The sequence below is a fragment of the Crocodylus porosus genome, unplaced genomic scaffold, assembly GCF_001723895.1.
Source record: "Crocodylus porosus isolate Cpor-Errol unplaced genomic scaffold, CroPor_comp1, whole genome shotgun sequence".
In the NCBI taxonomy this organism is placed as follows: Eukaryota; Metazoa; Chordata; order Crocodylia; family Crocodylidae; genus Crocodylus; species Crocodylus porosus.
Window position 1 is genome coordinate 5,071,278 of NW_017728947.1, and position 24,527 is coordinate 5,095,804.

A 24,527-nucleotide genomic window follows, 5' to 3' on the forward strand; every position below is an offset into this window, starting at 1 on the left:
TTGACCAATCTCATTTCCTTCTATGACCAGGTGACCTATCACCTGGACAAGGGAGAAGAGATTGATGTCATATATCCTGACTTCAAAAAAGACTTTGATCTGGTATCCCATGATCACCTCTTGGTGAAACTGGTCAATTGTAGCCTCGGGTCCACCACGATCCAGTATGAAAAATTGGCTCCGTGGTCAGACCCAGAGGGTGGTAATCGTTGGAAGTCACTCATCATGGTGCCCTATGACCAGTGGGGTCCCCCAAGGCTCTGTCCTTGGACCCATATTGTTCAACATCTTCATTAATGATGTGGACATTGGAGTCAGAAGTGGACTCGCCAAATTTGCCAATGACACCAAACTTTGGGACAAAGCATCCACACCAGAAGACAGGTGGGTGATCTAGGCCAACCTGGACAGGCTCAGGAAATGGGCGGACGAGAACCTGATGATGTTAACACCGAAAAATGCAAGGTTCTCCACCTTGGGAAGGGAAGAAAAACCTGCAGCATCCTTATAGGCTCGGCAGTGATACGCTGGCTAGCACTACGGAAGAAAGAGACTTGGGGGTCATCATTAACCACAAGATGAATGTGGTTGCTGCAATGCGATGCTGCGGCTAGTAAGCGAGCAAAACACTGGCTTGCATGCATAGATGCTTCTCAAGCAAATCCCAGGACGTCATTCTCCTCTTGTACTCGGCCTTAGTGAGGCCGCAGCTGGAGTACTGCGTCCAGTTTTGGGCTCCACAATTCAAAAAGGATGTGGAGAAGCTTGAGAGAGTCCAGAAAAGAACCATGCACATGACCAGAGGTCAGGAAAACAGACCTTATGATGACAGGCTGAGAGCCATGGGGCTCTTTCGCTTGGAAAAGCACAGGCTCAGGGGTGATCTGATGGCCACCTACAAGTTTATCGGGGTGACCACCAGGATCTGGGGGAACGTTTGTTCACCAGTGTGCCCCAAGGGATGCCAAGGTCGAATGGTCATAAACTACTGCGAGACCGTTTCAGGCTGGACATAAGGAAGAATTTCTTTACTGTCCGAGCCCCCAAGGTCTGGAACAGCCTGCCATCGGAGGTGGTTCAAGCACCTACATTGAACACCTTCAAGAGCAAATTGGATGCTTATCTTGCTGGGATCCTATGACCCCAGCTGACTTCCTGCCCTTTGGGTGGGGGGGGCTGGACTCGATGATCTTCTGATGTCCCTTCCAGCCCTAACGTCTATGAAATCTATGAATCCATTATTGGTTACTGAATTAGGGGACAGATCACTCTGGAGACATCTGATTCAATGCTCTCCCTCAACAGTGCGAGGAAGTCACCTCAACAGCATGCACCACTGCCACAGTCAGAAACAGAATACTGGGCTAGATAGACCATTGGTCTGGCCCCAGTATAGAACTTCTTATGTTTTTACAAAGTTGCAGCTAATAGTGAAAGTGCAATCCTAAGGAGAGCAGAGGAATATTAATTAGGAGTAGAAAGGCCATATATTATCTTTGTGTATGACATTGGTGTGACCAGTAGTGGAATATCGTGCCCTTTTTTGATGGTCACACTTTAGAAGGTGGTTGAAAAACTGTAAAGTGTTCTGAAAGAATGACAAGAATGATTCTAGATATGGGCAGCATGGCTTATAGAGGGGAACTAAAGATCTCAATCAACTTAACTTTTAGCTTATCCAAGAGAAAGTTGAAAGATGTCTTATTTGTAGTGGGAAAATTCCTTTGGGAGAAGGAGATTTCTTATAGCAGATGGTTCTTTAATCTAGCAGAGCAAGCTAAAATAAGAGACGTTGTTAAAAGATAAAGCTAAACATATTTGGTCCATTAATGAGGACACATTTTTATCAGTGAAGGTAATGAATGCTTGGAACAACTTCTCTGGAGGCTGGGTGGATTCTCTAGTACTTTTAAAAGAAAGATGCTACATCTTGGACCAACATTATGGCATTGGTTGCAGAAATTGCTAGATTAGGTTCTATGGCTTGTGGTATGCAATCTGTGAATCTACAGGTTACTGTCCATGTTTTTTAAATTAGGAGGAAGGTAGGATGAACAGACTAGGAGTAGGGGAAGAACTTGGGAAGGCAAAATGGAGTAGGGAAAATGTGGACAGCAAAGGGGTAACTAGGAATTTTGGCACCCTGGGCAGAGATCCCCAAGCGCCAGGAGAAGGTGTGCCAAGGGGCAGAGAGTCTTATCTCCCTGCACTGGGGCTCCTGTTGCCAGTGCCACCATTTCTATGGTAAAATGTGGGCTCCCTCAGAGCCAGCTTTCTGGTGTCTCTTCTAGATTTGTGCCTGGGACTGGTATCCCACTCTCCCACCCCTAGTTATACCACTGGTGGACAGACAGAAAATCTGTGGGTCATTTTATGGAAGTAGTATAATGAGTTTCCAGCAGGTGGCACTGTGCTGCGCAGATATTAGGAACGTGTCTGTCTTACTGTTTGTAGTGGAAGGCAATTTCTGCTATCGTTTTCCTCCGCTGCCGGTATGCTTGGTCAGAGTATCCCTGTGACAGAAGGGAATAGACAAACACGTAGTTACTTACTTACCATTTCAGCCAGGAAAGTCCATTGCTGACTGGGAAAAACCTTCCAAAAGTTTGTGATGGCGGCTTTTTAACTGGTCATTTTTTCATTTTTAAAAAATAAAGATTATTTGTTTTGTTTTGGGATTTTGTTTGGTTTTTGGGTTCTTTTGTTTGGTTTTTTTTAGAGATGATTTACTCCAAATGAGGGAAATCCTCTGGCCTGTGTTTTAATATAAAACATCAAACAGCCATTTTGCCATATAAGATATAAAGCTCTATGTCAACATACCTCCAATCAACATAGACATTTTAATGGGGAATTTTGTGTGTGCGCACACACACACACTTTGTACTAAAGTAGCTCCATTTCCCATCCGAGTTACAGCCCTGTACTCACTTTCTGGAAAGTATGGCAATCCCAACCCAATGTGTGCCACCTCTATTTATCCACTAAGCCCTTCAAACCAACGTAAAGCATCAGTATCCCTTCTCTGTCACCAAAGAAACCATATGAAACTGAATCTGTTTTCTTGCAGGGAGGGGGAAAAGGCAGATGGGTTTACAGCAATTGCTAAAAGAGTATCTGTGTAAACAATGATTTTCTCTTCTACATTTACTAAAAGACAGAATCTCAAAAATAGTCATCAGTGAAAAATTTGAAACTATTTGCTTTGTTTCAACTATTTAGATTTTTTTTTTTTTTTTGCATTTCATCTTTGTGTGTGTTATGTTTTTTTACTATAGTTGCTTGAATTTTGAAATAAAAATTGGAATTTTTCATTTCCAAAATAATGAAACAGGACAGTTCCAAATTTCAAAACTTCCCTCCCATTATCTCTAAATTATATCAGTTGGAATTGGTGCTTTCCTGTGAACAGCTGAAGCTTTGTCAGACTAGCTTTCCTCCCCTAAAGGAGATCTTTCCCTGAAGAATTCCTTACTGGTTTCGATAATGGGTTCTTTCCATGTTTTTGTTTCTGATAAAAGACACATGACTGAGAAGCAAAGATGTGTTCAGAGAGACTAACTCACCGGGTGATCCAAATCCAAATCTGGATCAAATTTGGTTACTAAGTGGTGACACTTGTCCAATTCAGAGATTTTTCTTGGAAACCAATGAACTGTAAAAAAAGAGAGAGAGAGAGAGGAAACAACATAATGTACTCTGCTTTCCTGACTGTTCTGTGACTCCAAATGATCCCTCTCACACCTCTACTCCCAGGCATAATACACTGACCCCATCTCACAATTAAGTATGGCTTCTCTTCCAGCCTCCCAATATTATGCTATTTACATAAGGAAACAACCAGGAGTAAATTGGTTCTCACTCAAACCAACCTCCAGCCTGCAAGAGCAAAAATATATTGCCCTAATAAGACACCTAAGATTCTACAGGACTCTCTCACTTCCTATTTCTCCTTTTGCTGAAGCTCAAGTCCTCGTAAGCTAAGTAGGTGATGAGAGAACACCTTCATTTTATCATTATAATTATCTCCACCATTAGATAGGGACTGATGTCTTGGACAGGTTATTCATCTGTATCACCAGCTCAGATGACACAATGATCAGGTAATAGTGAATGGTTGCAACCATAAGAAATGTGAAAGGAGTTAACAGGAACCTATAATTACTAAGGTGGTACTCAGGGAATGCATTTATATAATCCTTTCTGTCTAACTGTAGTAAGAAGAAAGACCCCACGACTAACTGCTTTCCATCGTCTTCATCTCTTGCTCCTCTTTTCCCACTATCTGGTCATGTTTAACTGGAGGTGTTTCCTATCCAGCCCAAATAGAAAGGCTGAGGCAGTATTGTATTTAAATCATTTGCTGATTCTCTTGACTCTAACAGGATAGTTTCACCCTATTATTTTTAATATAGGGGTCTCAACAGTAAGCAACTAAAGTTCTCAGTGTATATATATATTTTTTTATAAACTACTAACACTACCTTCTATTTCATCTGCCTAATGGTTCTTCCATGACTTGTAACCACGTGGACTAGAGAAACCTCTTGAGTTTTTAAAGCATTATTGAAGTGTATTTTATCCTAACTAGAGAGAATTCGTCTAAGAACTAATGCTTACAGACAAGCAGTTAATCTTTGGAATCTTACTGATATGGAAAGAACACCTTCCATAGAGCCCTTTATGCTCTAAATTCTTATAGTTATTGGCACCAGTAGTGATAAGTTATGATTTAGAGGCACTCTCTTATTCAGAACACTTGGAAATTGGAAGATGGTCCCTCAGGTAGTAGCCAGTTACTTAGAGAGAATCAAAGGGTTTGTACAGGATGCATCCCACTCCATCATAAATTTTGTTTCTTATGATTCTTGTATGCCTGTGTTTATTGATCCTATGATCACTATGGCAGCTGTGTAGAAAGGGCTTCATTTTTAGCAATAAACTTCTACTCCTGTTGGCATTTGGGCCTGGAAGAAAGAATCAGATCCCCCTGAAAGGGAGGAGGGAACAAAATAAAAGAGGAAATTTTGAGGCGTTTGGGCTCACTGCAGAGGTATTTTGTTTTGTTCAAATTCTGATACTGTATCAGTCACCTGTGAAAAATGAAATCCCTGTACCTCCATTTGAAATGCTCATTCCCCACATTTGACTTGAGTCTGAAAGTTTCTTACGCTTGTCTTCCTTTGTGCTCCTCACATCTTCTGACACCCTTTTGATGGAGCTGATGAAAGTGGTAAGATCAGAGCTGTGGACTTCACACCGGACAAAATACTCCAGCTCGCTGGCCCCTTCACGAGGCTTCTTGCTAGGTCTTGTCTCCAGGTGATGAATTTTTGCTTCAAAGGTCTTAAAGAGGATGGAAAAGGGGAGAAAGATCAACCAAATTACATGTAAACTTTCTGAAAAATGAAATCAAAGTGGAAAAGAAAGTCCAGAAGTACAAGGCTTGCCCAAGATGCAGGCAGCATAGGAACATAAATATATGTGGTGGCCCTGGATACATGTGTTTCTGGATTTTTAACACCCAGAAGTCAGAGGCAAGATGCTTTTCTCTTAATTCCATACTCTTGTTCTACAAAATTGATTGCCTTTTTGTTCCATTAATTGATCAAAATTTTCAGCAGAAATCTGCACCTTTAGACTAAATGTGGTTTAGTCTAAATTCATTGGGAAAAATGTGACACAGTTCTCTTCCTCCCCCACCCGGTTCTTCAATCAGGAAAATCATAAAAAAAATAAGTTTTGTCACTTTTAAATAGATTTGAAATTTAAAAATTCTGATTTGCAACTTCGCAGAATGTCGTGTGATATTTCAATATTTTAACTGTTTTGACTATTTCATTCTACTTTAGCACAGGCAGTCATATTGAAGGGCTGAAATTCCTGCAAAAGGAGTGTTACATTTTTCATAGATTTCATAGACATTAGCGCTGGAAGGGACCTCAGGAGATCGAGTCCAGCCACCTGCTCAAGGAAGTCAGCTAGGGTCAAAGGATCCCAGCAAGATAAGCATCTACATATTTCTTGAAAGAGTCCAGAGTAGGTGCTTACACCCCTGCACCTGTGCTTTTTCCAGGCTGAAGAGTCCCATACCTTGCAGCCTCTCTTCATAAGGCCTGTTCTCTTGTCCTCTGATCATGCACTTGGCTCTCCTCTGGACTCTTTCAAGTTTCTCCACGTCCTTCTTAAATTGTGGAGCCCAGAATTGGATGCAGTACTCCAGCTGTGGCCTCACCAAGCTGGAGTACGGTGGGAAGATGACATCCTAGGTCCTGTTCAAGATGCATCAGTAGATGCAAGCCAGAGTTTTGTTCACTTTGCCAGCTGTGGTATTGCATTGGTGGTGCATATTCATCTTGTGGTCAATCATGACCCCCAAGTCTCTTTCAGTCATGGTGCTGGCGAGTGTAGCATTGCCAAGCCTGTAAGTGTGATGTAGGTTTTCATTCCCAAGGTGGAGAACCTTGTATTTCTCTGTATTGAATGCCATCAGGTTTTTATCCACCCACCTTGCAAGCCTATCAAGGTCAGCCTGGATCATCAGCCTATCCTCAAGTGTGGAACTCTTCTCCACAGTTTGGTGTTGTCAGTGAACTTAGCCAGTCTGCTTTTGACACCAGTGTCCAGATCATTTATGAAGACATTAAAGAGTACAGGTCCAAGAACAGAGCCTTGGGGGACACCACTAGTCACCGAGTGCTATGTTGATCCAGTTCTGTCAACTACCACTCTCTGGCTCTGACCTTGGAGCCAGTTCCCCAGCCACTGGACTGTGGAGTAGTTGAGGCTCCAGTTGCCCAATTTTCCCATGAGGACATCATGAGACACCAGGTCAAAGGCTTTTTTAAAGTCCAAATATATGACATCAACCTCTTGCCTTTTGTCCAGGTGATGCATCACCTGGTCATAGAAGGAAATGAGATTGGTAAAGCAAAACCTACCTGCAACAAACCCATGCTGGTTATCCCTCAGAATGTTGCCTTCTGTTTGCCTCTCAAGAATAGTTTCTTTGATAATTTTTTCCAAAATCTTTCCAGGGATCAAGGTCAAACTGATTGGCCTATAGTTTCCTGGGTCTTCTTTCCTCCTTTTCTTGAAGATGGGCACTACAGATTTGTTGCGGGTAGGTCTTGCTTGACCAAGCTCATTTCCTTCTATGACCAGGTCCTTGACTTTAGGAAAGCTGACTTTCATAAGCTCAGGAGGCTTTTTCTTGAGGCCCTGATAGGCCATGATTTCACAGAGAGATGGGGTTCAGGACTTCTGCATTGCTGACTGACTTGCCAGCTTTGCAATGGATAGTGAAAGTGATCAGCTCATGGCCACTGTCACCCAGCTTCCCTTTCCTTCCCTTCAATTCTTAGGTCACTGATTAAATCATCCCCTTCGGCCAGTACCAGGTCCAACAGCACCTTGCCTCTTGTTGGCCCATAAACTTCTTGAAACAGGTAGAGCTCATCCACGCGTATATGGAAGCTTTATGACCAATCAGATTTGGTTGAATGATCATCCCATGAGGTGTCTGGGTACTTGAAGTCTCCCATGACAACCATGTACCAAGAATGTGCAGCCTCAGCCAGTTCCCTGGCAAATTCTTGGTCAAGCACTTGTTCCTGGTTTGGAGGTCTTTAATAGAATCCTACCATTGTATCACCTTCACTACATTCCCCTCATATTCTAACCCAAAGGGTGTCCACTTGGCCTCCTTGGGTGCCAATCTCAGCTTTTAGGAACATTTTTCAGAACCCTGCCCCTTTTTTTTCAGCATGATCTCTCCTGTACAGGGTATAGCCATTTATACCAGTAGTCTAGTCATAGGAAGAGTCCCACCAGGTCTCCATTATCCCTATGAGATTGTAGTAGTGTACAGGCAAGTAAGTGTGCTGTTGGAGACCCTAGGCTTCATTGTACTCATGGAGAAGGGCTAGGGTAGGAGTCCATTCCTTTAAGCATCCTAACCTGCCAGTTTTCTGGTTGATACTTGGTGAGCTTACTCTGGTGGTTGTCCACCTATCCCCCAGCAAGCTTAGTTTAAAGCCCAGTCAAGCAGGTCAGCCAGTCTGGCTGAGAAGAACTTCTTCAACCAGTGGAGTGAGGTGGAGGCCACCTCTTCCCAACAGACCACTGCCTCGCTCTCCAAAGAGTGGACTGTGGTTGTAAAAGCCAAAGCCTTCATGGTAGCACCAGTGCCACAGTCTTCTGTTTACTGCCTTGATTCATCTCTATCTCCTCTGTCTGTGACCCATAAGTGGAAGGATTGAGGACAAAACCATCTGCTCCCCCCAGCCCCCTGAGCTCTGCTCCCAGTGCCCTGTAGCCACTCATGACCCAGCTAGGATTGCTCCAAGCCATGTCATTTGTGCCCACATGAATAAGGAGAGTAGGGTAGTGGTCAGAGGGCCAGATAAGTTTTGGGATCCTCTCAGCTACATCCCAGATATAGGCTCTCAAGGGGCAGGAGACCTTCCAGGCGAAGGGGTCAGGATAACAGATTGCTCCCTCTGTCCCCCTCAGGAGGGCATCACCACAGATGCATTTCAAGCAGGTCCAAGGAGGTGATCCTCCCCCTCTATACAGCACTGGTCAGGCCGCAGCTGGAATACTGCATCCAGTTCTGAGTGCCGCACTTCAAGAGGGATGTGGACAGCATGGAGAGGGTCCAGAGGAGGGCCACTCGCGTGATCAGGGGGCAGCAGGGCAGACCCTATGAGGAGAGGCTACAGGACCTGAACCTGTTCAGCCTCCTCAAGAGAAGGCTGAGGGGGGATCTAGTGGCCTGTTACAAACTAGTCAGAGGGGACCAGCAGGCACTGGAGAAGTCCCTGTTCCCCCAAGCACTACCAGGAGTGATCAGGAATAACGGTCACAAGCTGGCAGAGGGTAGATTTAGGCTAGATATCAGGAAGTGCTAGTTCACTGTCAGGGCGGCTAGGGTCTGGAACCAACTTCCAAGTGAAGTGGTGCTGGCTCCTAGCCTGGGGGTCTTTAAGAGGAAGCTAGTTGTACACCTTGCTGGGGTGGTTTGACCCCAGTACTCTTTCCTGCCATGGCAGGGGGTCGGACTTGATAATCTACTCAGGTCCCTTCCAACCCTAGAAACTATGAAACTATGAAACCCACAATGACCACTCTGAATTTCATCTTAGAGATAATAGCTGGTCATGTTTCTTCTTCACTTGCAGTAGCTGGCAGCTCTGCAAGCTCTACTGATGCTGCAAGAGGTTTGTAACTGTTGCAGAGATCCAGGGGGGTGGTCACCCTGGTACAGTGAGCCTTGGGACTACAGACAACCTTTCTCCAGCCCTCTGGCTGGACAGTATTGGGTGCCTCTTGGCCTCCCTGGTCCTGGCAAGAGACCTAGGTCTTCCCTCTATCTGGGGTGAAGGGCCTGGCAGTAGGAGTCAATCTCCTGTTCACCATCCCTGATGGCACACAGCTTCTGCACCATGGTTTGGAGCTCAACTATCTGGGATTCCAGAAACTCCAGTACAGGGCAAACCTCACAAGGGGAAGTTACAATGCTCCTGATCCCATGTACCTGGAGTCATGCCAGGCAGCCCCCACAGCTGAGATCCAGGGGCGCCATCTGAATGGAGGCTGGAGCCATGGGTTCCAAGCGTGTGGAGGCCTCAGAAGTACCAGAGGAGAGGGATCCAGCCACAGGGGGGAACCTTGGGGTGCAACGTGTCCCACCCACCATTGCACCAGTAGTAGTTTGGCTACTACGGTGCCAACCACTCCCAGTGGTGATGTATATGGGGTGCACGGGGGTGCACATGCACCCCCTGAGAGCACTGGTACACCCCCTGACTGGCTGCACTTGCCTCTTAGGCAATGGGCAGGGGAGGCAGGTGGGACCACTGGTGCCCCCCCTGCAGATGCCAATGGGAGAGTGGAGTGCTGTTGCACCCCCAGAAGTGGCCGCAGCCACTTTTGGAAGCAGCTGCAGTGAATGGCCACAGTGATTGGCTGTCTCGCAATTGGCCGCAGAGGGACACCCCTCCCCCCCCAGTAACTGACTGGTCACTGGAGGGGGGCACATGTCTCCCCTGACCAAGGTGGCACCAATCACCCATGGTCTCTCCCATCAAAGGCCCCACTTACCTCCAGTAGGCAGGGGTCATTGAGGGTCCTGTTGGGGTGTCCTAGGGCTTATGGGGGTACAACAGACTTTCACCCATGTGTCTCACTCCAGAGTTGGGACCAAAGTTCAAATTTCTTTCTTTGAACAGTTGAAACTAAACTGATAAGGGGCTATGTAGTTAAGAGGTACAAACTCTCAGATTGGAGTGTGCCAACAAATGACTACAAATAGTTTTAACAGCACACACTTGACACTTACTTTTTAACACTTTACACATAAGGAGGGCCACTAGTACAACTGCAGTCTTTTCAAAGTCACCTGTGGCTGCAGGTTTCAGGCAACTTTACCCAAAAGGAAACGGCACTAGCCTAAAACCACTGTACCTTTCTTTATGCATTGTAGCTAGCTTTGAACTAGCCAGCTTTGGCTGTTCCAGCTGTTAGCTTGAATGGAACAGCACAAAACTCGGTGTAGCCAACAAAACCCATCCAAGGAGCTGCCTATATACTTGGATAGTTAAAATGCTTTAGGTTTCTGCTGCTGTTGTATTTGTAGACATGAGATGCAGTTACTGCAAGGAACAATCAGCCGGCTTTCATTCACCAGTCAAAGTTCGGTGCTCTGGCCGAGGTGCTGAAATAAACAGGGTCTGTAACCTATCACCCACAAGCCGGATCCAGCCCATGAAGAGATGTTATAGGAATCGGCATCAGTAGGTGGGAAGTCACAACTGGGCCTAGGGAAGCAGCTTATGGCACAGGCCACAGCTAGATGAAGGGTAGTCAGGAATGGACCCAGGGTGCCTGGAGCCAACAGAAGTGGCTAGAGGCTTAGCCAGGTGGTCAGAAGCAGCTCAGGTGTGGGGAGGAAAACTGGACCCACCTTTATATTGAAGAATCCAGTGAAGCGCTGAGAAGGCAGCAGGGGCTTGGCAGGAACGGTGCCCAATCAGAGTTTTTTTTCTAAGTTCCACCTAGACAATGGGTCTTCCCACCATAGAGGGTTGATTTATAATGGGGGTCGGTCTGTTGTCCAATCAGAATTTCTTTTCTAGGTCCCACCCAGGCATTAAGTTAACCCTATTCACTTTAGTGGTGGGGTTGACCTGTTGTCTGGCCCACCTTAGGACAAAGCTGTATTAATGTGACCTATTGCTAGTGAAGGGTCAATGATCCATGAGAAATCATTCATGAATTTTCTTAAATCTCTGAAGCAGCAAAAGGGCACAAACACCTTGAGTACATTTAACTCCTTCTCGCCCACAAACACACACACAAATACATTTTCTCTGCATTCCTGACAGCATCCACACCACAGTTACAATCCCACCATTAAGCAGTTTTCTCTCAAACTCAGTGATAGTCTCAGCAAAAAAATAAAGAAAATGGAGACATCTCTTTAGATAGATGTAGTACTACATCTTCCTTTTTGCCCAACCATCCAAGGCATCTGCTCTACCTTTTATCTGTGCCCTGTGCCTATTTTAGGCTGGAAGTAGTATATTCAGTCTGATCTCCACCAAAGTAATAGGTTGCCATCCAACTCAGCCATTAAAGTAGCTCTCAAAAAGCATTGTGACTGATTGATTGCTTTAGTTTTCCTTCCAATAACTTCACACCACTGATGTGACCTATCTAATAAGTAGCACCTTTCAAATGGATTATTTAAGACCTTGTGAAATCATAAATAACTAGAAAGGCTACTTTTTTTATTTTTGGCTCCTGTTACCTTTGTAAGACAAAAAGAAGACAAAGATACGATGGGAGATCAGTCAGTGGTACCCTTGCAGTTTCTGTAACAACTTGCTTATTCAGAAATATTTGGAACTTTACCTTTCCCCTATACTTTTCTGGCCGGAAGGGAAGGGTGCCATGTTGGGAACATAATGCTGGCAATTAAAAGAACACCAAAACAGTCATTTGAATAACCAGGTGGTAACTTTACTTCAGGTGGTAAACTGGAATAAGACCCCTGAAATGAAAGGTGAGTTATACCAGCTGCAGATCGCTCACCATGGTTACTCTCTTATTAAACAGAGTGGAGATCCCCAAAAGTCAGACATCACTAGCTCAGAGACCACCGTTTTTTTCACTGTCAGCACTCAAACTATGCTGGCGGTACGCACATGTAAGTGCAAATATCAGATGAAACAATATAGCTCACTTTTTTGCCTATTCTCCAGACACTTGAAGTCAATAGAAAAAGAGTAACTTAAGTGGAAGTTCTATGTATATACAGTCTGAACTAGTTAACCTCTTAGTGGCTGATTTGATGTGTGAAGCATATATTCAGCACAGGAAAAAAAAAAGCTAGCAGTTGATGGGTTGGCTCAGATGGCTAGTAATGTCAGAGAAGTGATTCTACGTTGAGGTCATAGGTTCAAGTCAATCCTCCTATTAGTGGTGATTGACTGGCAGTAAAATAGCTGTTCAATGGCTTATGAAGTTGCCATCTGTCTTGCACACAGATGCTGATCTTATGAAGGGCCTTTGTTTATGCATCACAAGTAAACTGGGCCTTGTTATGTCTGCTCCCCATGGGGAGCAGATATAAAATAATGCCACACTAACAGGAGGCCCTTCCCAATCAGTATTAGGCAAATGCATTGAGATAGAGAAGCTACATGGAAAGTGCATTCCATAATATACCTGCCCAGAGGTTGGCCTTCAAGGAACATATTTGGCACTTTTCATCACCAATTAATTTACCTAAAGATAAAGGGGGAAGGGGGGGGAGAGCAGGGATGAATATACCCTCTTCAAAAGAGTTTAGGCAACTTTGTGGATATTTTCTCTAAGAAAGTGAAAACTAACTCTTGCAGTCCGCTTCACTGAGCAATGATCCATTCTTTTCAGAGACACTCAGTTCTTCAGGAGAGGAAGGGATGTGATTTTTAGTCAATCAGAAGCAGTAAAATGAGAAGGAACAGATGCAATGTCACAGGTAAATTTAATTTAGGATTGTGTTTCTGAATGTACCAACCAACCACCCTATTGCATTGTCCCCTCAATAATCAATACCTTAGCATTAATTTGACAGCTCTGATTGCATTACCTATGCTTTGGCTGCATAAAACGCACAGAGCAGAGTGAAACCAGCTTCCCTGCAGCCTGATTCATGACGAAGCAAATGTCATTATGCTCGTCTGCTTTCATATCTTGAACCTACATTGCCAGAGGGATCTTGGAAATGAATGTTTCCCTGTTATAGCTTGACATGCTTATGTTTTCACTTTTTTTTTTTTTTCCAAGTTCTCTTTGTGACAAGCTGAACTTTTTTAACACTTCAGGAGGTCCTGATTCAATTAATAAATCACCTTGGAAGGAAGCAAGCACAATCTGCTTGCTTGATTTTTTTTTTTTTTTTTTTTTTTAATGTTTATATTTTTAAATCCAGTGTAAAATAAATATTCCCCAAATCTTTGAAGTGGAGAACCCTGCAAAATTTACAGAACACAAACAGTTCAGCTTCTTGTACCAGATGAGTAGTAAACTGCATTTAAAATTTATTGTTCATGAATTCCCAAGGCTTTCTTAACAGTTGTGTACTTCCTAGGAAGAGATAGTAACTGTAACTGCAAGTGCCCAGCAGTTCTGTAGTACAGATAATGCCACTGCTAGCATTAATTATAAATGTATGCATTTTTATCCTGGTTCTATCCCTTCTTGTAGAGGAGATTCACCATCACTCATGGCCAATAAAGAACCTGAGAGATGTTCTGTAAGGTCAGGGCATCTCCTCTGCTCTCATTTCTATTTGTGTAGTTTCTAGTGAAAACTTTTTGCAGATTCAATTGATTTGTCTATCTCAGCTGTCTTTTTAGTGTTGTTGTGCAGTGTTAAAGTCAGGTCCCATCCCTCCCTCCCCAGAAGTGGGTGCATCTCTCCAGTATATAAGAGTGACATGTGTAGTATGGAGGGCCTACTTCTCCTGCCTGTCACACCACTGTAGTTAATGGAATTAAATCTGTGTAAATGGAAGGTGATGTAGGACCAGGACTTGCAAAGTAGCTCCTTTGGCATGCAGCGTGCTATGTTATTATATCAGTAAGTTGTTATCTTTGACTACTGGCTTAACGAATACTTACCTCCAATTTTCCATTTGAGTGTCATAAAGATGCTACTTTTGAATGGTGGCCAGAAGGAAAACATCCAATTAATTACCATTTCCCAACACACAACTGTATATAATGACATCATAAAGAATGTAGCACTAAAAAAAAAAATCAATACAGCTCATTTAAAATATGTAGACCAAATTTATCCCTTGACTAAGCAGAGCCCTGTGAAGTCAATGGAAGCTGTTCCATTACACACCTATATGAAACTGGTCCTGAAAAAAAAAGGCTGAAGTTCAACAAGGATGTAATTCAGAGATAGGCAAAGTCTTAAGGAAATGCAAGGTATGTGAGGTAGCTATGTAGTTCACTGCAAGCAGCCTTTGAAAAGTGGGTGATTCATCTGCTGATACAGTCTGAGTCCAGGTCTTCCATGGCTTAACATTAAGTTGAGTACCCTGGGCAACTGTCTTGCACACTAAACATAAGAGGCCATGACTAGAGTGAGGGATGAATACACATTATTTATATGTTAAGTATGCTGGTTACTAGCTCGCTCTAAGCAAGCTGAGAGCCTAGTATTTGTACTGAGCTGGATAGTGCCCTGGCTGTATCTTACTCATTGGAAAACAGTGAGCTAGAGGAAATAGCAAATAGATCAAATTCAGACAAGATGTTCTTCATAAGTTTAATATGTTAACTATGAAAATCAGGTTGTATCTATTTATAGCCTGAACAATTAATAGAGAATTCAGAGTATGGAGGCCTTAAACTTGATTTTTTTTTTCCCCCAACTGAACTCTGATGAATTGGCAGATTCCCCATAACACAGTCCTAGGCTGCCCTCGCTCCTGCTACACAGTGTTTGCTTTTGAAAGAATGAGAGATTAGATGCTCACCTCAAAAACTTTAAATGCACGGGACAGGGAGGAAGATTTAGCTCCCTTGAGCATGAAGAAAAGATTCAATATGGCCCTTCCATCCTTCTCCTCAAAGACAATCATTTCTGTGGACTCTGCAGCATCAGTGGCTGCAGCTGCAGCCTCTCTCTCCTTCCTGGCATCTTCAATGAGGCTTTGCCGTCTACCAATGAACCGTGGAGACTGGAAAGGAGAAAAGAGTTAAAGAGGTAGAAGTCATCTCCTCAAGACAACTGATGAAGTATCAGACTTCCAGTCGCTGAATTTGATCTTAACTCCTTCATGGGCTAGCAGAGAACTGCACCTACTGAAGACAGCCAGATAACCTTGATTTGACACCAGACATTTTTCAGAGCTTCTGAATTTAATGATCTTGATGTTCCACCAGTCAAGCAATCCTTTGTTCTGCAGTTCTGCTGTCTATTAGCTGTCCTTACTAATGAAGGTCCTATTTCACAATCCCACAAATTCATTTCAACTCTTTCTAATGAAGTTATATTTGTTTTTGCTTCAATCTTAAACTGAGTGATACAGCTCTAGGCCCCTAGGATATTAGTGAAGCTTCTAGTTTATATTTTAAATGCAGAAAATATGTGTTGTTTCTATTTGTGATGATGCACTTCATCTGCACCCCCCTTTTCAAAATTCTAGATCTAGCCTTGCTTTTCGTTATTGTTCAATATAGAAGGCCCTGGGTCAATCACTGCTGACAAAAGGTCCATTATACTTTTACTACACCATTTTTTCTTGTGCTGCAGTAGATTCCAGTGAAAAGAAAATATGTCAGTGACAACCTCTTACTTATGTTCTTTTTATTCAGTGACGCTTAAGGCAGGGATTGCTGAGGTAATTCTCCGTCAACGTAAACAGACCTAGTCCTCTTGAACTAGCAAAAGAACTACATCCCTTTACATCCATAGAGAACTTGCTCCATCTCACTATGCCTCCATTTTTTACAAGCAACTCTTGTTTGCTCCCAAGTGAAAAATTCTCTGTTTTGGAGCTGGGGAACTGAGGCACAGGTGTGAATAAGTAACTTGCCCAAGGTTTGGAAAGGCAGGTTGTGGCAGAGTCATGAACTGAGTTTAGATCTCCCAAGCACTAGTGTAATGCTGTAACTTATTTCTTCTTATAAGGAAAATGGCCAGACTGAGGTTGGTCCTATATGGGTCTTCAAACAGGCCAGATATGCAGCGGAGAACAACCAAAGGGTTAGTTTTGCACACGATAATTAACCAGTCACTGAATATTTTGCTACCCTACTGCAACGTATTTCAGGATTTCCTTTTACAAAGTCTTCTTTTAAAAATGTCTAGCAACTTTTATTCCAAGGTATTTATCTCACTAATCAGATTTGGGATTACTAGAAATGAGGCCAAGGGAAACTATTCAACTACAGATTTCCAATATCTCAAGGGAGAAAAAACTGGTAGTTTGGTCTGCGTCTACAATCAGTAGTTCAGGGTTGTTCAGATTCTGGTGATAGCTTGGGTCCTTCTCCTGTATTTAAATATGTCACTGCTTGTGGTTATTAGCGTTCAAGCTTTATAAAATCTGACTTCCCCTTACTTGTTTTACCTGCCAAACTTAGAAACCCAAAATTTTCTATTTCACATTTGGATTTTTTTTTAACTCGCAAAGCAAACAAAATTGTTATAAAATGAACGTTCTCGGATTTTTTCAAAACATTATACCATGCAACTACAAACAGTCTCCCAATGAGCACGAAAAGCCCAACACACACAATGAAAAAGAAATAATTTGCAAAAACATGCGAGAATTAAACATAAAGATCAGGAGCACAAACAAACCAAACCCAAGTGTTTCCACTTTTTCATTTGGGTTTCACTGACAAACTTTGAGTAATGAGAAAATTGTCCAATAAACTAAAGGGTTTAGGAAATATTTTGTTTAAAGAATTTTTTAAAAACACATTTTTAACTAGCCCAGTTATTCTATTTACATTCTCTTAGAGACTATCCCCTAAGCATATATCCTCTCTCTCTCTCATTTTGGATTATTTAAAAGTCTGGACACAGCTTTGGGGCTTTACTCTGACATTTTAAAACATGCGTGCACACACATCTAGGGAAGGTGGGGTGGTTCAGAGTCATGTACCAACTTAGGAGGAGTACTAAAATAGTCCTCCACCCCTGTGGAGTCCATGCTCTGGCAGCAAAAACAGCTCCACAGAGTTGCCCTTGCAGCAGCAGCTGGGTGTCCTGACACCATGAGGTTGCTGTAACAGCAAGGGCTGGGGTTGGTAGGTCACATGGCAGCAGTTGCAGTAGTTGCTGCAGCAGGCATAGAATAAATATGTGTATAACTTTTCAAACATTGTATTAAGACTTAGAACAATATGTTTAATGGAACCAGTGCTTATTTTAAATGGTCTGCAATGAACAGGAGAAAAATCCAGCACCTCAGCAGCTATCCACGATAAACAAACTCTGTAATGATCTGAAGTTCAGCACATGCTTTACCAAAAAGATGCTCTCTGCACTTGTCCCTGAAGTTCAACAAATTTTTAATTTTATCAGGGTAAAATTTTAATTTTATCTGGGAAGGAAAGAACCACACGTGACAGATTTAAATCCTGTATCTTGTATGTTACTGAACAGGGCTCAGATAGTATGACAGAGTGTGTGTCATACAAAAACCAGTATGGAATTGGGCAGCTGAGATCATGTCTAAACATGAATATGACCCATGTTGTTTCCATTCAGTGAGCTGTGCTACGTTTCTGTCTCAAACGTGAGCAGACAATAATATCAGTGCCCTGCTACAACTAATTATCTCGTGCTCCTCCTCTCTAGAATGGATTGTTTCACTCCTATGCAGACTGTTCTAGATCAAAAGGAAATCAGTCCTCCCTGTATGAACAGCTAGTAGAAAGGACAGTGGAGTTCACCTAGTCTGGAGAGGTAAGTTACCAGGAAACGGGATTTTAGCTGGGTGGGGGGGAGAAGAGGAGGGTATAGACAATATAGTTTTCCTGCCGTTTCTACTGCTAACTTGATTTTTATCTGTAGGCTTCCTTTTTTTTTTTTTCATACTACCTTCATCAGTACTTTTATTGATATATTTTGGCAGGTATTATTTCATTCTCTAGAGATGTAAGCTATAACTTAAATTCTGATTCTGATTAAATCATAGCATAGTTTTGTTCTGACCATTTCCAAACACCTTCCCATTCGAAAGCAGTGATGGGACTGGGAGAGATTCTGGATTACAAAAACAATCTATAATAAATTATATATTAAATAACATGCTGCACTGAGATAAGATGCACCTTAAATAACTGGTCATAGGCAGCGCAGAAAGTCTTGAAGGAAACAGGATCTGTGCAACTAACACATGCTGACAAAACTTATTTCAAGAGATAGCGCTATTTAATGTTTCATTTTCCTTTTAAAGACTGAACACTCACACAGGTTGTATTAGAACTTGACTGCACACCTCTACTGTAATTCCTGATAACAGCCCAGACAGATAGAGAGGGACTTTTAAGCATTAATTTGACTGGCAATCTGAAAAAATGTCAATAATTTAAGAGTTAGCTACCTTTAGAAGTTCACTGTTTGCCAGTAGGAAAATGCCAAGGGAAGATGCAGGCCCTCCCAAGCTATTTAGTGATCATTTATTACAGAAACCATGCATACATCTTTAGTCCCAAAGCCCTCTTCCCTTCTTTCCTAGTGTGTCTCCCGAAGGCTGGGTTTGTTTACACAGTAGCTGATTTTACTAAATACAGAGGATTCCACAGAAGCAAGGGAAGAGGCAGTCAGTAAAAATAAAAAGAGCAGGGGGAATAGAATTAAAATCAGTTTATTCCCTGCAACAATGCACATGAAGTAATTTTCATTGCCACACACGGTATTCAGAAAAACAGTCTGGTGTTGGACAAAGTGGCCTCATTTGCCTTGTCCCTCCACCTCCAACATCTAAGACCTTTTAAATGGTCTGCAATGAATAGGAGAAACATCCAGCACCTTGGGAGGTGGTAGGAAAAAGGACAATTGGAAATCTCTTGTCTGGGAACTCCCTACATGTAAGGCAGCCCACCAGCGACTTTGTTAAGGGCAGGGCTGGACCATCACTGCTAGGAAAAAACAAGAAAAGGTTTAGAATATATGTATTAGAGAGAAACATATATTCTAAGTCCTGTATGAAATCCAGATTTTCTGTACATGCTCTTTGCACACATGAAACGTCCCTTCAGAAATCTACAAAGAAAGATCTTTATAATCTGGCTACCTAGCATGTCTGGGACAAACTATGTAAGGTACCAGTTTGCCACATGTAGTTGCTAGTCAAAGCTGTGACATAAGATTCTTTAGTGCCATGACTGTGAAGCACTAAGTTATGCCATGCAGATACCACTCACTATGACAGTCAGTCATCTAGCATAGACCCTTTTTGACTGACTATTCATTAAAGGGTTTCACTCTGAAAAGTCTTGAGTCACACAGGCTACTGTTCTTGGCAACATCAGTTGGGCTGTGATGACAAAACTGTTTTTAACTAAAACTTCCTAAATGTCCTTAGAGCAAAGATAACAGAAGCAGTATATTTGCTGCTGACTGGAGTTTAATTTTTAAAGGTAGCTTATGGCTCAGCACAATGTTTTATCTTCACCTTCTTTAGAGTTATAGGTCATGTGGGATTATTCCACACACAGAGCTGAGAGTCATAAATCTAAACTGGTGGGAGAAACGAACATGGCAATAATAATTACATAGCAACGTTTTGCAAGTTTGCTTGAATTCCCACTGTCTTGCAGATCTGCCAGAATAAAGAGTCATGCATTTTCATTACACTGAAACAGAAGAAATCCTTTCATTTTAAACCCCTGAAAAATAGAAAACCTATAATGTGTTTAGAAGTGCACTTCTTAACCTTAATATTCTTGGCTTTAGTTCATTCAGCGTTTTAATTTAATGGGACTGTTTTATTGTACTATAATTATTATTACTTAAATGCCTATTATAATCATTACTAGCAATAATAATGATGACCTGAATGGCTTTCTACCTCACATTTCTATTTTATTTAGGGTGCATCATTATTAAGACTGGGTTTTATTGGGGGGGGGGGGGGGGGGAATTGCCAACCTCAAATACCAAGGTCCCTGGGTGAAGGCAGTACATTAGAAAGTAAGTTGTTACTCTGTCCACCTGTCTACAGTTGCAATCCCCTGTGTGGCTTCAGTTCTACTATAGACTTTTGGGTTTCAGGGTGGGGATAGGGGTGTCTTACCATGAGGGCCTCCACTTGCTTGGAGTCCAACTCTGAAACCGCCCTGCGGAAGCCTTTGGCTGAAGAGGCAGAGGAGTTGGGGGTTGGCATCCTTGCTGCTACACGGGCTCTGCTCTGAGCTTTCCCTTACCTTGCCAAGCTTTTATAGGGCAAGTCTGACGTCAAGGACCCTCTCACAGGCCCCACCCCTTCAGCCTGAGGCAGAGAGAGAAGAGGAGGAGGAGGGGATGTGGAGGAAAAAATGCTTCTGTCCCATTAAATCTAATTGCTACAAAGATTGCAGCCACCCAGCTGTCACACACCAGTCATCTCTCCTTCCCCTGCTGCCCCCAAAAGCTTCTGATCTTTGTTCCTTTTTCCTGTGTGTGTGTTTTTGCTCCTCTTGAAGGGGTTGGCTCCTCTGCCACATATATTTTAGTCTTCTCCCCACTTTCTTCTCCTCTTTGAGTTGCTCTGAAGTGGTTGCAAACTGTGTAGAAAGACATAGCAAAGATAAGATTGAGAACTCTCCCTCTCCCCCTTTTTGTTCTGCAGCCCTGATTTTGAGGTAGGGGACTAAACCAACAAGAAAACTGGAACCTTGGGCTTTTTACCTGACCCTGAATTCATGTGCATGCCTGCTGGCATAAATCAGGAATAACTCACACCTTTGACTTCAGCAATTTCTTTACTGCCCGAGCCCCCAAGGTGTAGAACAGCCTGCCATCGGAGGTGGTTCAAGCACTGACACTGAATACCTTCAAGAGTAAATTGGATGCTTATCTTGCTGGGATCCTATGACCCCAGCTGACTTGTAGTGGAGTTTGGGATGGCCAATCTTCCTACTGCCTTTTTCAAATTCACTGTACAGAACTCTCTTAAGCAGTCGATTGTTGTCCATACATATGATGTGGCTGACCCAGGTCATTTGCTCCAATGCTAGCATAGCTTCCAGTCATGATTTTGTCAGACCATTTAATTCCCATTATGCTGTGTAGGCGGCACTGCAGTCAGTTAAGTTTTCTGATATGGCGATGATAAAGGGGACAGTTCTCTAATGAGTATAGGAGACAAGGGTGCCCAGCCACTCTGTAAACTTGGCATTTTGTAGATACTTTGACCCCCTTTCTTGTCCATAGTCTTTTTTGTAGGTGATCAAAAGCTGAGGCAGCTGACTTCAAGCATGCTAAAAGTTCTTTGTCAATGCTGGTGTCATCGGTAATTATGCTACCTATGTAGCAAAAGGACTTGATGTTGTTTAATTGGCTGCCATTCAATTTTATTTCTGGTGGTGATGGAAGTGATAGGTTTCTGTCAGGAGGTGCTTGGTACAGGACTTTGGTTTTCTTTACGTTAGCACAGAGGCCAAAAAGAAGTAGCATTGGCAAAGGAATTCAGTAAATGCAGCAGGACGTCCTTAGAAAGGGCGACAAATGCTGAGTCATCAGCATACACTAAATCCTTTTCTTCACTTTGTTGGGATTTGCTTTTGACCTTGCACCAGTGGAGGTTTAGAAGTCTGCCATCAAATCATGTTGTTAGGGTGACACCAGTAGCAGTAGTATGTACAGTGACTTCTAGCACTCCAGCCAAGAACAAAGTAAATAATGTAAGGGCAAGCTCACAGCCCTGTTTAACCCTATGAGCTACATGGCATCAAATGAGTCACCCACTGATACATGGGCCCACATGTTGTCATGGGAGCAGTGTATGAGGTGAATTAGTTTGTCTGGGCAGCCAAACTTTGCAAGAAAGCACCAGAGAGCAAGGCATCCAATAGAGTTGAACACCTTACTAAAGTTGACACATGCAATGTACAGGGGCATTTGTTGTTCGGCAGCTTTCTCCTGTAACTGGCGTAGGGTAAATTAAAATATCATCATGTTGGCAGTGCTGCTTGATGAACGAAAACCACACTGGGATTCAGGGAGTATATTATTTGCAGTAACCTGGAGTCTTGTCAGCAACAGCTTACCAAGGGTCTTATCAGCGACGGAGAGGGGTGAAATATCATGAATAGTTGATGCAGTCATGTCTGTCTCCTTTGTGCTTGTAAATTGTTATGATTTTGGCATCTTTGAAATCCTGGAGTAAAGCCTTGTTATTCCAGCAGAGAGCAAATGGGTCTAGCAAAGCTTTGTGAAGTGTAGGACCACTGTATTTAAGTGCTTCAGCTGGGATTTCATTGGCTCCAGCTGCCTTTCTGTTTGCCATTTCAATATGTGTATTCTTAGCCTTGTCCAGAGTTGGGGGATCTTTGAGTTCATACTGAACTTGTCTTTGCTCAGTTGAGTTGACTATTTGATCATTTGCACTCAACTCATGATTGAGGAGGGTCACAAAATGTTCTTTCCATCTTTCTAATATCATACTGTACTCATTCAGGAGGGTGGTGCTGTCAGTTGACAGGATTGGACAGGTATTGGCTGTTTGTGGTCCATAAACAGATTTTATTCAGGATTTTACTCCTAGAAAAAAACCCTCGGGTGTTATTAGTATCAGCAGGAGCTTGTAGTTCTGCTGCTTTGTTTCTCCACCAATTGTCCTCCATTCCCCAAAACCTTTTTTGCACTTCATATTTTGATTTCCTGAAGCCATGAGAAAGGAGGGGCTGTCTAGTTTAAATTTAGTGCATGGCTCAATGGGCCACAAGGAATGCTTGAATGTTGTTGTCATTTGCATCAAACCAGTGCACATTTCATTGAGTTGGGACACCAAGGGCTTCTTTAGCTGTTGCTTGCGCTGCAGTTTGAAAGGCGTCTCACCTTTCATCAATAGTTCCACTTGCTCTTGCATCGGCACATTGTGATAGCGCAGCATGAGCCGAAGTTGCTAACTGAGTTCTTGCCTCTTCTGTGTGAAGTTTCAAAACATTGACACATTGGTTTGGTTTTGGAGCAACCTTCTGTCTACGAGTGTGAAACTTGATGTTCAGTTTAGTATGGATAAGCTGGTGATCTTTAGAGCATTCTGTGCCTCGCATAGCGCTGGTAAAGTAAACATCCCTCAGGTCATTGAGATGAGTGATGACATAGTCTACAAGGTTGCCATCATTTTGACCAAGGGTGCTGCCATGAGTAGAACCACTTTTCTGGCATGTTAAAAAAGGGTGTTTGTAATAGCAAGGTCAAACTCCGTGCAGTGTTAGGAGACCCACATCCAAATTTCTCCATGACTGTTCCAAGTGGTGTAATGCAATATCTTCAGTGCATGCATTGAAGTCAACCAGTAGTAGGATTGTATCATTGTTGGGTATGTTTTTTAGAGTGTCACTCATCTGGCTATTGAGCTGAATCTTTATTTCTTCGACAAGTAGTTTTGGGGCATAGGTGCTTAGTATTGGCTGAAAGGTGTTGTGGGACAGTGGTATCCACAGTGTCATTAATGTCATTAGAAGTTATTGGTGCTATATTGACTTATACCAGCTAAGGGTCTGGCCCAGTACAGAATATAATGATGTTTCAGTGAAACTCAGTCAGTTTGCATTCCTGTTGCCTGAGCTACGTGGGTGCACAAGCTTTTTTTTTTAACAAAAAATTACACCAGGGAGTTAAGCAGCAGGTAGGGGGTTGCCATACCAGGTCTTATCAGCTCCCAGCCACCTCTGCTTCCCTGCCCTCTTCATTTGAACTAGATCTTCCCTCACATTTTGAACACACAGTTCTTTCTTTGGATTTAATTTAATCTGTAATCCCCTCTGTGCCTCTCAGACTTCCAGTGGTCCCTCTGCTAAACACTGCATGCCTGAAATGTTGTGTATGCGTGTGGATGTGTGTGTGAGAGAGAGAGAGAGAAAGAAAGAACCGTACAAAAGTGAAAGGTAAGAGGCATTTGTTGGACTTTGAAAACACTTAAAATGTTCCTGGAGCCTGTTCCTGCTGTCAGATTCTGAATTACTGCATCCATAACAGACTCAATGCAGTCCACCCTTCCTCTCAATGCATATGTGGAGCTTCCACTACCCTGGAAGATAGTTCTAGGCAGTATACTAAGGGGAAAATTGATTTAGCAAATATATTCAGGTAAGAGGCAAGGACGAGGTGGCCAGTGTTGCTATGCTGCAGTACCTCCTTGTGGCTGGAACTGAAGTTCTGGAAATATTTGATACCAAGCGCAAATCAGAGCAGCCCCAAAGCTGCTTTTGATTGTGGACATGGGAAGTGGACCCTGCCTGGCAGGAAGAGCAAAGATGGGACAACGACATGCTGCTTGGAAAAACTGAGATCTC

At 42.9% G+C, this 24,527-nt stretch overlaps 1 protein-coding gene across 1 annotated transcript in view; it reads right to left on the reverse strand.

The window, feature by feature from the left end:
* TH (tyrosine hydroxylase) overlaps positions 1-20,421 on the reverse strand; it is a 38,134-nt gene extending 17,713 nt beyond the window's left edge. Inside the window, exons 1-5 of the mRNA XM_019552186.1 lie at positions 20,321-20,421; positions 15,041-15,244; positions 5,172-5,346; positions 3,567-3,655; positions 2,446-2,513 (exon numbers count right to left, since the gene is read on the reverse strand). Of these exons, the coding sequence (XP_019407731.1) occupies positions 2,446-2,513; positions 3,567-3,655; positions 5,172-5,346; positions 15,041-15,244; positions 20,321-20,410 (626 nt within the window). The 5' untranslated portion in view covers positions 20,411-20,421. The remainder of the gene's footprint in view (positions 1-2,445; positions 2,514-3,566; positions 3,656-5,171; positions 5,347-15,040; positions 15,245-20,320) is intronic.
* Between the last annotated feature and the right edge of the window lie 4,106 nt (positions 20,422-24,527).